Genomic DNA, 12625 nt, shown 5'->3' on the forward strand with positions numbered 1-12625 from the left:
GGACAAGACGGTTGTAGTGGCCTCTTCTCGCCTGCCTGGCTTACCAGACTTCAACTCCGCCAAGAGAGGTACGTTGCTCAACCACCTTCAACTCGGCTTCGTTTCTACCACATATTAGCATTTCCCCAACAGAAGTATCGCCAGACACAACAGGCTGTAAAATGTCTATTCCGTCAATAACTCACTGCAGTTTTCCCCATAAACCTTAAGTTTCTAAGAATTAATGATCTAGCATTACTCTCCTGTTTTATATCATCAATATTAGCTTTATTTTTACAATGAAACAAAATTCTCCCGAAAGCGCAGCAACCATTTGTTGATCCTCCTAACGAAAACCGAATAATGATATTATATATATATATATATATATATATATATATATATATATATATATATATATATATATAGATGTGTAGCAAAGATCGCTTAAACTATATTTATATTATTACATATTGTATAATAATGAATAAAGTTAATTTTCCAGTTCATACTAAAACTTTATCAACATATTTCCACACGATATACAAATAATAACTTTTTCTCTGTGGTTAATCTGTATATTGGAGATCACGTGTTCCATTTCAGAATAATATATTTGCATTTTTTTCTGCTCTCAGATTTCATATATCCCGGAGCATCCAACGACATCTCTGTTAACCACCAGTACACAGCAAGATTCACTTGTGAATTTGACCTCTACGTGTATCCCTTTGACGTACAAATCTGCAACATTGACATTCGCCTTCCCTGGACCTATGACGGGATTGTCCAGTTCAACGTTACAAATGGATCTGCGAACTACACCGGCCATAGATACTTGGCCCTCTACACAGTGAAGAACATCAGGTTTGACCCAGAATCAGGACCCAGCCGGCTTAACTTAATATTCGAGCTGCATCGCCGTCAGGGTCTGGTCTTGCTCTCCACCTTCGTGCCGTCGGTATTGCTGCTGCTGGTGAGCTGGGCGACGCTCTTCGTGAACCTGGAAGCGTTGAACGTGCGGGCCATCATGTCTCTCACGACACTCCTCGTCCTCTATACCCTCTTCTCAAACTTGTCCAGCTCTATGCCCAACACGGCCGCCATCAAGCTCATTGATGTCTGGTTTTTCTTAATTATCTTACTCCTCTTCTTCAATATCATGATGCATATTTTTGTGGAATTTCTAGTTATTCGGGTTTTAAAAAGTGGCAAAAAAGCAGACAAGGGAATTAATGTGCTACTTATGGAAAGGAAGTTCCAACAAGAGGAGAAGGTCACAGACATTGCTGAAAGAATTAAAATGCCATTAACCGAAAGGGCGTTCGAGAGAGAGGTAACTCCAATAGAGAGAGTCGAGAGAATTAAAATATTACCTACAGAAAATGCGTTCGAACAAGCGAAGCTTCCTTCAAACAGAACCGAAAGAATTAACGTATCACCTGCGAAAAAGGCATTTGAACATAAGGAAGACACCAGGGACATGGCAGAGAGATTTAAGGTGTCACCTGCGGAAACAGCGCTCGAACAAGAGGATATTCCAACCTTCAAAATTAAAAGAATTAACATGTCAGCTAAAGAAAACGTACTGGAACAGGAGACTCCCACAGCTAAAATTGAAAGAATTCTCAGCTATTACAGAACATATGTTTTCCTGCCTGCTTTTGCCACAGCTACAGTTGTTTTAGGGTTAATGATTTTCCTAATATAGTTTTCTTAACCGTCAAGGTAAATATTTTGTCCAGATAATTAAGTACTTTGCCTTATTGTGAAAAAAAGTATAAGAGATATAATCTCTGACTTCATATGACTGTTTTAAGATGCATGTTATTGAATAGTTTATATTTGTTCTTGAATTTGTTAAGGCACACACACTGCTTAAAAGTAAATGTAAATGTCCATACCGATGTTTATTGGAGAATCAGGACAAATGTATACAAGGATAATACCCGGAGGAGAAATCAAGGTATATTTAGCTGGAGACGGCCAGCAGCAGGAAATGACTTAAGACCGAATAAAGAGATCATGTCTGAAGTGCAAGGTGTTATGGAAAGACCAATGTTGACATGTCCTGAAGTTGGGCCGACCAGTGAGCCGCAGTACACACACACACACACATATATATATATATATATATATATATATATATATATATATATATATATATATATATATATATATATATATATATATATATATATAATGTCGTACCTAGTAGCCAAAACGCACTTCTCAGCCTACTATGCAAGGCCCGATTTGCCTAATAAGCCAAGTTTTCATGAATTAATTGTTTTTCGACTACCTAACCTACCTAACCTAACCTAACCTAACTTTTTCGGCTACCTAACCTAACCTAACCTATAAAGATAGGTTAGGTTAGGTAGGGTTGGTTAGGTTCGGTCATATATCTACGTTAATTTTAACTCCAATAAAAAAAAATTGGCCTCATACATAATGAAATGGGTAGATTTATCATTTCATAAGGAAAAAATTTCAGAAAATATATTAATTCAGGAAAACTTGGCTTATTAGGCAAATCGGGCCTTGCATAGTAGGCTGAGAAGTGCGTTCTGGCTACTAGGTACGACTATATATATATATATATATATATATATATATATATATATATATATATATATATATATATTATATATATAGCACTGAAGGTCGCGTGGCCTTGGTAAACCTGCGCCAGGTCGCCAGGGAGTGCCAGGCAGGGAGAGGGAGTGCCTAGGAGTGCCAGGGAGGGAGAGGGAGTGCCTGGGAACTAACTGAGAGCGAGTGAGCGCCAGGGAGGGGTCACGGAGTGCCCCAGGGAGTGCCTGAGTTAATCCTGAGTGCAAGAACGTCACATCACAACTGTGAAGTTTTGCATATATGAAATATGTGTGACATAAAAAAATATAAGAGACATAGCATATAGCCGTGTGATGTCTGTCAACTGATAACTGAAAATATTAAAATATTATTTAATAGTACATGTTATATTGGCAAAGTTTTTAAATTAGCATCAGCCTGTTATCGTTTGCTGTAACATGACACGCGTACAGGGATCACTGTGCTATCATGCTACTGATAACAAGATAGCTATGGTAGTAAACACTGGCAGTTAAACCCGTAGTTAAAACACAGATGCATCCGGTAACTCCTCTGACTGTGTAGAAGAGTTCCACACGCCACTGAATGGTCATTGATGCTGCGGGGAGCTCAGAGCGGTGAAGATTAGAACTCTCTCTCTCTCCCTCTCTCTCTCTCTCTCTCTCTCTCTCTCTCTCTCTCTCTCTCTCTCTCTCTCTCTCTCTCTCTCTCTCTCTCTCTTTCTCTCTCTCTTTTTCTCTCTCTTTCTTTAAGTAGTGAGAGAGAAAGAAAGAAAGAAAGAAAGAAAGAAAGAAACAAAGAAAGAAAGAAAAGAAAGAAAGTTTAATCAGGATCCCCAGCCACTTCGACTGGCCGGTACAGCAACAGCCTAGTTTTTTTGTTACAGGTCGGCGTTCGATCCCCGATGGTCCAAGTGGTTGAGCATCGCTCCTTCCCTCCATCCCCTTATCTTAGCATTTATCCAATCCTCGTGTTCTTTTCATGTCCTGTACGGTTATCATGGCATAGCACTTTCTCCTCATAATTCCCTTCATTCAGGGGTCTACAGTATGCTTCGTTCAGCTGATCTAGTTTATTTAACTAAGGCTTTAGGGTTTATTAGAAATGCCATTGATGATTTTTGTGAAACTGCAAGCAAGAGCTGTTATCCCACGTCAGCTCATCTCATATCATTCCTCTCTTAGAAACCTTTATTTTTTGTTGCTTATTATTTGTTTTATTAGGAATAAAACAACTTTACTTCTAATTAAGTAACTATCATATAAAGGGACATAATGAGCCAGAAGCCAACTGTGTGCCAGAGCCTTCATATGGTCGATCGACTTGATTTCATGTATATCGACAGCTAAATGAATTGTGGGGTTCAGTCCCTGAGCCCATTAATGTGAATCTGTGAACCCTTTCCACTACCACCCACAAGATGGGTATGGGGTGCATAATAAACGAACTAAACTAAAAAGAACTAACTCAATGTGTTGAACGAATACGTTCCATATGCGAGTAACCTTAGGAATAAATGATCGCTGATCACTGATAGTATTATAGTGGACTTAATAACAAACCTTTATTATCCAGAGGCAGCTACACATTATGGTAAAGTATAACATAACAGTTTGGAGAAATTTGAATATAATTTACGGACAATTCAAAGTGCACAAATGTAAATTTTGAAATTATCTACACAAGACTGTAGGCAAAGTGACTGACTGTGACTGTATGTACTAGCTCTATCTATTAATCCAACAAACTTTGCAAAATTTCTTGTATGTATGTACCTTACCTAAATAAACATTTATTTATTTATTTTATTTAAGAAATAATTTGGCAGTAGAATCGATAATGGGCAGAACAAACTATACTAGTCAGCATTGGTATACGCCCACAAAGGAATCACACTGGCGCGGTATATCAATGAGATACAAGAGATATATACAAGAGTTGTTACATTCTTGTACAGCCACTAGTACGCGTAGCGTTTCGGGCAGGTCCCTGGAATACGATCCCCGCCGCGAAGAATCGTTGTTACAACTAAGTACACATTTTAATGTTGAGTTAAACAGAGGCTACAGTTAAGGATTTGCGCCCAGTAAATCCTCCCCGGCCAGGATACGAACCCATGACAAAGCGCTCGCGGAACGCCAGGCGAGTGTCTTACCACTACACCACGGAGACTGGTCAAATATTACATTTTGCCTATTTCCATTCTTAGAATAATACTGCGCAACCCCCCTACAGTTCAGCATATTGTGGACTACTCTAAAGACGGGGACCAAGAGCCAGAGCTTTCATCTCACATAGATATAAATAAAGGTGAATAGTTTACACGTACCCAAAACTAAAACATAAGTGTAAGTGCCATGTGAATCTTATAAGTTATCGCTAAAATACGTTTTCTTTACTTTTATAAATTAAAGAAAATACATAACAATATGGGTAACTAAGGTATTATAAATAAAGATATTGAAACTACTGTTCGGATGATAGTATTTTTCTGTAATATCTATGCGTATCTAAAGTATTTGACAAATTTTCATACACCAAAGTTCTTTTGCTAACAGAAGAGTAAATACAACCATAATAGAACTCACAGAACCTGCACATCACATGTCGCTGTGGTCAGAGGTTAACTGTGCAGGAAATGATCGCTGTCGACGATATAATTGTAATTAATAATTCATTGTGTCGGGGGACAGGAAGCCAGAGTGTATTCATACACGTTTGGCTTATATCAAGGTTCCCTCCCCAAAGGTCGAATTACTGACCCCGTCCAAGTTGCAACCCCACAAACTAGGTAAGTCCTGAGTACTTACTTACTGCTAGGTGAACAGCTCAATAGGTGAAAGGAAATGTGCCCAACCATTTCACAACCCGTCCTCGACTCAAGTCCATTACATCCAGCGGCCGACCCCACAGACGCATTCAGAAATTCTTACATGCTGTTCATCAAAACGGGAATTTTCTCAAATATAAATTAGTATTATATTATATTAGCATATTGTGCATAAATAAGCATAGGTTAGGTTAGGTGTTTAGGTTCTGTTGGCGATTATTTGTATTTGTAGTACGTGGGTGAAGCATTTACAGCGTTGTGGTTCGAACAAAACTCGTCAGTGAAGCACTTGTTCCGGAAGTGTTCGAATGTCATCAGTTGTGAGTCGTGTGTAAAGCGTTTTTCATTCATAAACAGGGGGGTTGGCGGGTGGATGGAATCACTTTTGGGTCTTTGTTTGGAGGACGGGCCGCCATTTCTCTCCCGCCCGGGATTCGAACCCTAATGAACCCGACTGTACTGCCGGGACTAATATATGATACATAATAATAATAATAATAATAATAATAATAATAATAATAATAATAATAATAATAATAATAATAATAATAATAATAATAATAATAATAATAATAATAATTTATTTAGGAAAAATAAAATATCACCGGCTATCACGAACGGAAGAGAAACGGTTAGGCACATTTCCTTTCACCTACTGCGCTGTTCACCTAGCAGTAAGTAGGTACTCAGGACTTACCTAGGTTGTGGGGCTGCAACTTGGACGGGGTCAGTAATTCGACCTTTGAGGAGGGAACCTCGATATAAGCCAAACGTGTATGAATATACCCTGGCTTCCTGTCCCCCGACACAATGAATTATTATTATTATAAAAAATACATCCATACATAATGAGTTACAAGCAGAATGTTGTATTTCTAGATAGAGCGAGTATATTATATTATACCATGCCTAACAGAGTGTGAGTACGTGCGATTACAAGTGAATTCGTGAGATCAGATGAATTAGGCTCGGTTATGGTTAGAATATTTACATTAGACTGATATATTATCAAACAGTGCTAACGAAGTCACATATAGGCAGTACGAACTGGGACAAATCTTTGCTCTTTATAAAACAATGAATGATAAAATATAATGAATGATATCACAATGAATTATTACATCTAGTTTAATAAATGGATTTCATATACCATATATAATATACATTAATGATTTCCAATAACTACAAAAGGGGACAAGAAGCCTGTTAGGCTTATCAAGGTCAGCCTCCATGCCAGCTATTGACCTTCCACAGGATGCAACAACCCACCCACAACAGCTGCCTAACTCCCGAGTCTCTATTTTCCTGTCAGATAAACAGAGGCATCTGATAATTCTAATAGTTCATGAAAGACAAAGTCGGCATTAAACACGCGAGTCACAGCTCACAAAGAACCCTAAAAATGAGCCGGCCAGAGGATTCGAACCCATGACGCCCAGGATCACCAAACGCGCAAACTCTAACCGGCGTGCTTATAGTTTACCTTGAAAAGCTTCATAGAAAACACCGACCTTACCTAACCTTCTTAGTATGTTAAGATAAGCATCTTATTGCTTCTTATTTACAATTATTTCTTAACCTATAACGTGTGTTCTGTAACTACCTAACACCAAGAAGATTGGTTTGTTTAGCAAGTTTTCCGTACACAGCTGCCTCAGTTAAATGTTTTGTAAACCACGATATTTAATGTGTTTTTGTGAACAGCAGTATGGTGTATATTATTATATACGCATCATCAGCAGCGGAAACTTGAACAGCAGCAGCTGTAGTGAATCATCAGGAGCAGCAGTTGTAGCTGAATCAACAGGAGCAGCAGCTGTAGATGAATCATCATCAGCAGCAGCTGTAGCTGAATCATCATCAGGAGCAGCTGTAGCTGAATCATCAGGAGCAGCAGCAGCTGTAGCTGAATCATCATCAGCAGCTGTAGCTGAATCAGCAGCAGCAGCTGTAGCTGAATCAGGAGCAGCAGCAGCTGTAGCTGAATCAGCAGCAGCAGCAGCTGTAGCTGACTCATCATCAGCAGCAGCTGTAGCTGAATCATCATCATCAGCAGCTGTACCTGAATCATCATCAGCAGCTGTAGCTGAATCAGCAGCAGCAGCTGTAGCTGAATCAGCAACAGCAGCTGTAGCTGAATCAGCAGGAGCAGCTGTAGCTGAATCAGCAGGAGCAGCAGCTGTAGCTGTTGCAGCAGCAGCTGTAGCTGAATCAGCAGGAGCAGCAGCTGTAGCTGAATCAGCAGCAGCTGTAGCTGAATCAGCAGGAGCAGCAGCTGTAGCTGTTGCAGCAGCAGCTGTAGCTGTTGCAGCAGCAGCTGTAGCTGTTGCAGCAGCAGCTGTAGCTGAATCAGCAGGAGCAGCAGCTGTAGCTGAATCAGCAGCAGCAGCTGTAGCTGAATCAGGAACAGCAGCTGTAGCTGAATCAGCAGCAGCAGCTGTAGCTGAATCAGGAACAGCAGCTGTAGCTGATGCAGCAGCAGCAGCTGTAGCTGAATCAGCAGCAGCAGCAGCTGTAGCTGTTGCAGCAGCAGCAAGATTAGCAGCATCTCATATTGAGCGTGACTCACGGCCGTCCTTGGTGCCTCTGGCGGGTCTCGGCTGTACAGTGGATGCTTCTTAACTGAGCTGCCATGCCCACTGGATATTAATTATATCGTCTATATTGTCTTACTCTTCCCTTGATCTTCGTATCTGTATGGGAAGGTGAATGTTGAGAACTCGACATTTTCTTTGTTGCTGGTGTAAAGGTGTTCCTTTGACGGAGGAGACGGACGTCGTTATTGAGAAGGATGCTAGCGTCTTGGCACCAACAAGGAGCGTGATATTTACCCCGTTGGTGGTCAGTGTTGGTGAGCGGTCATGAGGGGAGCATGCCCGCACCTCCTGCTAACGCTGCTACTGCTCCTGATTAGCTTCGTTACTACCCTGCCTGCTGATGCTTCAGATCCATTAGCTCAACCATCTGAGGACCTCAGCATCTCAGATATTGACCCGGTCGACTCCAATTCTGAGCGGTTCGATCCGGCAGCACCTGACCTGACCTCCAGCACAAGACCTGTCGTATGGGATCGCCTTGACGACTCTTGGGGGTCCTCTCAGGCGGTCGTTGAACGGCAGATATCCAGGGCGACAAGGGTGATCGAGGAGCAGAAACGGGTCATCGCCAACCTTCTGGAGAGATTCGAGGTTATGGACACGAAGCTGCAGGGGAAGTTTTGTTGCTGCCCGGGAGTTAACACGCCATTGGTGAGTAGAAAGGTCTATTTCAAAGTCAAAATATATGTTATTTCCTAGAGAGCGACGCTTCATGTAGGCCGGTGTTCAATCCCCCGACCGTCCAAGTGGTTGGGCACTATTCCTTCCCATCTCAAATCCTTATCTTGGCCCCTTCCCAGTGCTACATAGTCGTAATAGTTCGGTGCTTTCTTCCTAATAGTTCCCTTCCCTTCCTTAATTATTTGTTATTTTAAATTTTTGCGAATATTTTTACTTCGTATGAGAGTTTCAATTTAGTTTTTATATCACAGTTGAACAGAAAATCCAAATATATGCATCGACAAAAATGCACTTGGAGGTGGAGATGAGATTCATGCATACAATGACACCTTTCACAACACTGGGATTAGTTTTACATTGATCATGTAAACATGTTGGTACAAACTGTGTTTAGTTATTAGCAATCACAGTAGAACTAACCAGCCTGTTATCTGTAGTTTGTGAGCCTGTTATCTGTAGTTTGTGAGGCTGTTATCTGTAGTTTGTGAGCCTGTTATCTGTAGTCTGTGAGCCTGTTATCTGTAGTTTGTGAGTCTGTTATTGTCATTCTGTGAGCCGGTTATTCTTAGTATGTGATTCTGTCATTCTCTGACTGTGAACCTGTTATTCTTAGCTTGTGAGTCAGCTATCCTCAAACTATGAACCTGTTATCCTCAGTCTGCATCTGTTATCCTTAGTCTGTTATATTCTGACTGTGAACCTGTTATCCTCAGTCAGTCTTGTCATCCGTAGTCTGTGAGTCTATTACCTTTAGTCTGTGAACCTGCAATACTCAGCCTGTGCCTGCCATTCTTAGTCACCGAGTCTGTTATCGTCAGTCTGTGAACCTGTCAATCATCCATAGTCTGTAAACTTGCTCGGAAGGTCACCCCTGGATCCTTCTCAACTCAAAGTAAACACACAGTTGAGGAGTTGTAAACACAGCCATCACAAGTTTTCTGCGAGGTTGGTGTGTTAAAAAAAAATTCACCTTTTGTTAGAGTTCTAATGTTTATCTGTTTACGGAGCAGTGTATGTGTGAATACGGGAAAATACATGACATGTCAGCAAGGTAAAGTTTAATGGGCTTGAGGTACTGTATAATGGGCTTGAGGTACTGTATAATGGGCTTGAGGTACAGTATAAGTGCCATTTACGCCTATAAAGGGCACTTATAAATAGCGGTCAGAGTGTGTTGTCGGAAAATCCGACACCATTTAATATATCATACAGACAGATAATATTTGCTGCTGTATTACCAACAAGTTACCCATAGAAAACGTAACTTGTAGTGGATTTACCGTCTAAAGAAAACGGGATATCATCACCACATACTATTATATTCTCCACCTATTATGGTGGGAATTATTCTTAAATACATTAGTCTTTGGACTTTACTATCATAAAAACATCTTATATAAATTAACTTAATTATCAATATTAAAGTAGAGTAAATGTGACCCTTCTATCACTTTCTGAAATCTGGACAAAGTAGGCCAGGCGAGAGTGAGGAGGAAGGGCAGCCATTGTTGTGTCACCTCCGAGACGTGTGGAGCAAATTCGGCTCCTATCATTCTGGACAATGTCGGCCAGTAACGTCAATAGGATGGAGTGTTAAACAGCCATTGTTTATATTGAGACCAGAGGCTCACACGGGAGCAAATTCGGCTCCTGTTAATTTACTTGGACGTAGTGTTATGGAAACCAAAGGTACCATCTCCAACACGATGTCTACAATTCAAGTTAAGTCTATCCGAAACCCGTTTATCATTCATTTATGGCCATTAATGTCAGGATATAGGGTGACCCGGTTAGATCGCGAAATCGCCTCAAACTAAAGGTAATTAAGCCAGGTCTTCATGTTCTATGTACTGTATAGTGTTTTCTCTGATATAGCTTGTCATATATAGGATTCTGGCTTCACAGCTAGCGCACTTTTGACAGGTCAAGACGAGGATGGAAGATTTGTGCATCAGTTACTGGGTGATATGGAAGCTACCTCAAAGAGGATAATTTGGTGTCTACACCCTAGTTATACCTGGTGGACTAACCTGCTGTACTATAAGATAAGGAACCTTTTCAATGTATGTAGTTACTGTAGTTTGATTGGCTGCATACATATAAATATAAACCCCCCTAATGTGTAGAGGATCGATTTGTGAGATTATAAGATTATTGCAGAAATACAGTCCACTTATCATTATACAAATTGCTATCGAAGTATATAAATTAACGTAAATATAAATTCATATAAATTAAATAAATATAAATCTCACAGGTCGGTTCCCACATTATTTGGTCATCTTCGAACCGGATGACGGATTATTTGATCCTTTGAACCCACATTTGGTCATCTTAGTACCGGATGAACCAGTTAACCAGTGGATTCATTAAATATACTAGTGCAGTGTTATTTAAACAAAGCCAGCCAGTCATAGACAGCGGCGTTGCCTCGTGGGAGCTCAGGAGCCTCCCTCAGCCCAGTTCAGCTTCGTCAGCGGTTTCATGCACACCCACAGATATTTGGTGGAGTGTTATTTCGTGAAATGACAGCGCTAATATAGAATCCAGCCAAATTAGTGACTGTGTCTTCGCGAGATTGTTCACGGATTTCGTGGTGTTACATTTCGCGAGAGATTATCTACGAATTTTGTGGACTTTATTTCGCGAGGTCACTAATAATATTTAATACTTCTTGATAATATTAGAAGTTTCATAGAGGCTAATTAAGAGGCTATTAACAATAATTGTGTATATTATTTCTCCAAATAGAGAATTATTTAATATAAATTGCACTAGTGATCACAGTATAATATTTACTAATTGCCAACCCACAACAGGGTAGGATACTGACTAGTTGAACTATTATCGTTCATCCTAGTCCCATTATTACCATAGTCAGTTGTACTATATTGAATAACCTAACACCATTAATGAATGGTGCAGACCCTATTTTGGGTGTAATTTTTATCAACTCGAATTGAGTTGCATATATAATAATTTACTTATGATCATTACACCTTTGAGTGATTAATTAGTGTCAATTCCATCCTAGGGTGATATAGAAGAGTTAACCTAAAGGTACTTCCATGACACTGGTTTATCACTCAAATCATTAGTGTGTATGATTGTATATATATAATGTGTATTAATTTTAAGTGCTAACCTCTAGTAGAGGTAGGATTATTGCCTAGTGAGTTCAGAATTTACCCTAGGCTACCATTAGTGTTTGTTCAGTATTATGAGCAGCCCAAGTACAAGTCCCACAAGGCTTCACCAACGAGCCAGTATGGATAATGCAGGGAGAATGAAAAGAACCCTTGCAGGTCTTAAAGGCCACTTAACAAGACAGATCAAGAAATGTGAAGATTTGTCACAACAATCTCAAGTTGATTATGCTGACCTGGAAAGCTATTATCAAGCAGCTGCAGGTAAATTTGAGCAAATCAAATGCCAAATGGCTGTCCTTGTGGGGACAGACTACTACCATCGATTCATCGGTAGCCCTACTAAATATCAGGGCATAACCATGTTAAACTCTGCAGGAGGTAAATTACTCTCAGGCCCAGTATCAAGCCTGGGGAGACCTATGCCAGCAGATAAACAATACCAGTAGAAATCTAAATTTGTCAGCTGATTATATTTCTCCAGTAGCATTATACTAAGGAGATTACAGCTGACTATAGCAACAGAGGTTGATGTTAGTATCATCATTTAAAGCTGGAGATGAGTTCATGAGGCCTCAGTGGCAAATCAGTGAACAGTAGCCTAAAACAGCTACAAGTCACTGCGACCAATGTCACTGAACCCACTGCAGTCTCAGAACCATACTTTACTTTAATGATGAGCTATTCAATCCTCTGAATCAATTAATTAAATTAAACCCCAATAAATCTGATGACTGATATGATACATTTATTATTTAATCAAGATGTATTCCATGGGCCTCAGTGTTTATATA

General features: G+C 40.0%; 2 protein-coding genes across 2 annotated transcripts in view; both read left to right on the plus strand.

The window, feature by feature from the left end:
- The window catches only part of LOC123768717 (uncharacterized), a 10019-nt gene extending 7923 nt beyond the window's left edge, over positions 1 to 2096 (plus strand). Inside the window, exons 7-8 of the mRNA XM_045759414.2 lie at positions 1 to 68; positions 618 to 2096. The exon at positions 1 to 68 is cut by the window's left edge and continues 1065 nt beyond it. Of these exons, the coding sequence (XP_045615370.2) occupies positions 1 to 68; positions 618 to 1690 (1141 nt within the window). The 3' untranslated portion in view covers positions 1691 to 2096. The remainder of the gene's footprint in view (positions 69 to 617) is intronic.
- Positions 2097 to 7093: 4997 nt separating this feature from the next.
- LOC138358350 (antifreeze protein Maxi-like) lies at positions 7094 to 8029 on the plus strand. The gene has a single exon (XM_069316186.1). It carries the CDS (start codon positions 7094 to 7096, stop codon positions 8027 to 8029), a length of 936 nt encoding a protein of 311 aa, XP_069172287.1.
- The last annotated feature ends 4596 nt before the right edge of the window (positions 8030 to 12625 follow it).

Source organism: Procambarus clarkii, chromosome 83, assembly GCF_040958095.1.
Source record: "Procambarus clarkii isolate CNS0578487 chromosome 83, FALCON_Pclarkii_2.0, whole genome shotgun sequence".
In the NCBI taxonomy this organism is placed as follows: Eukaryota; Metazoa; Arthropoda; class Malacostraca; order Decapoda; family Cambaridae; genus Procambarus; species Procambarus clarkii.

Bases quoted from the DNA above. Each gene is read 5' to 3' on its own strand.
- LOC138358350 (XM_069316186.1), top strand. From the start codon at position 7,094: ATGTGTTTTTGTGAACAGCAGTATGGTGTATATTATTATATACGCATC.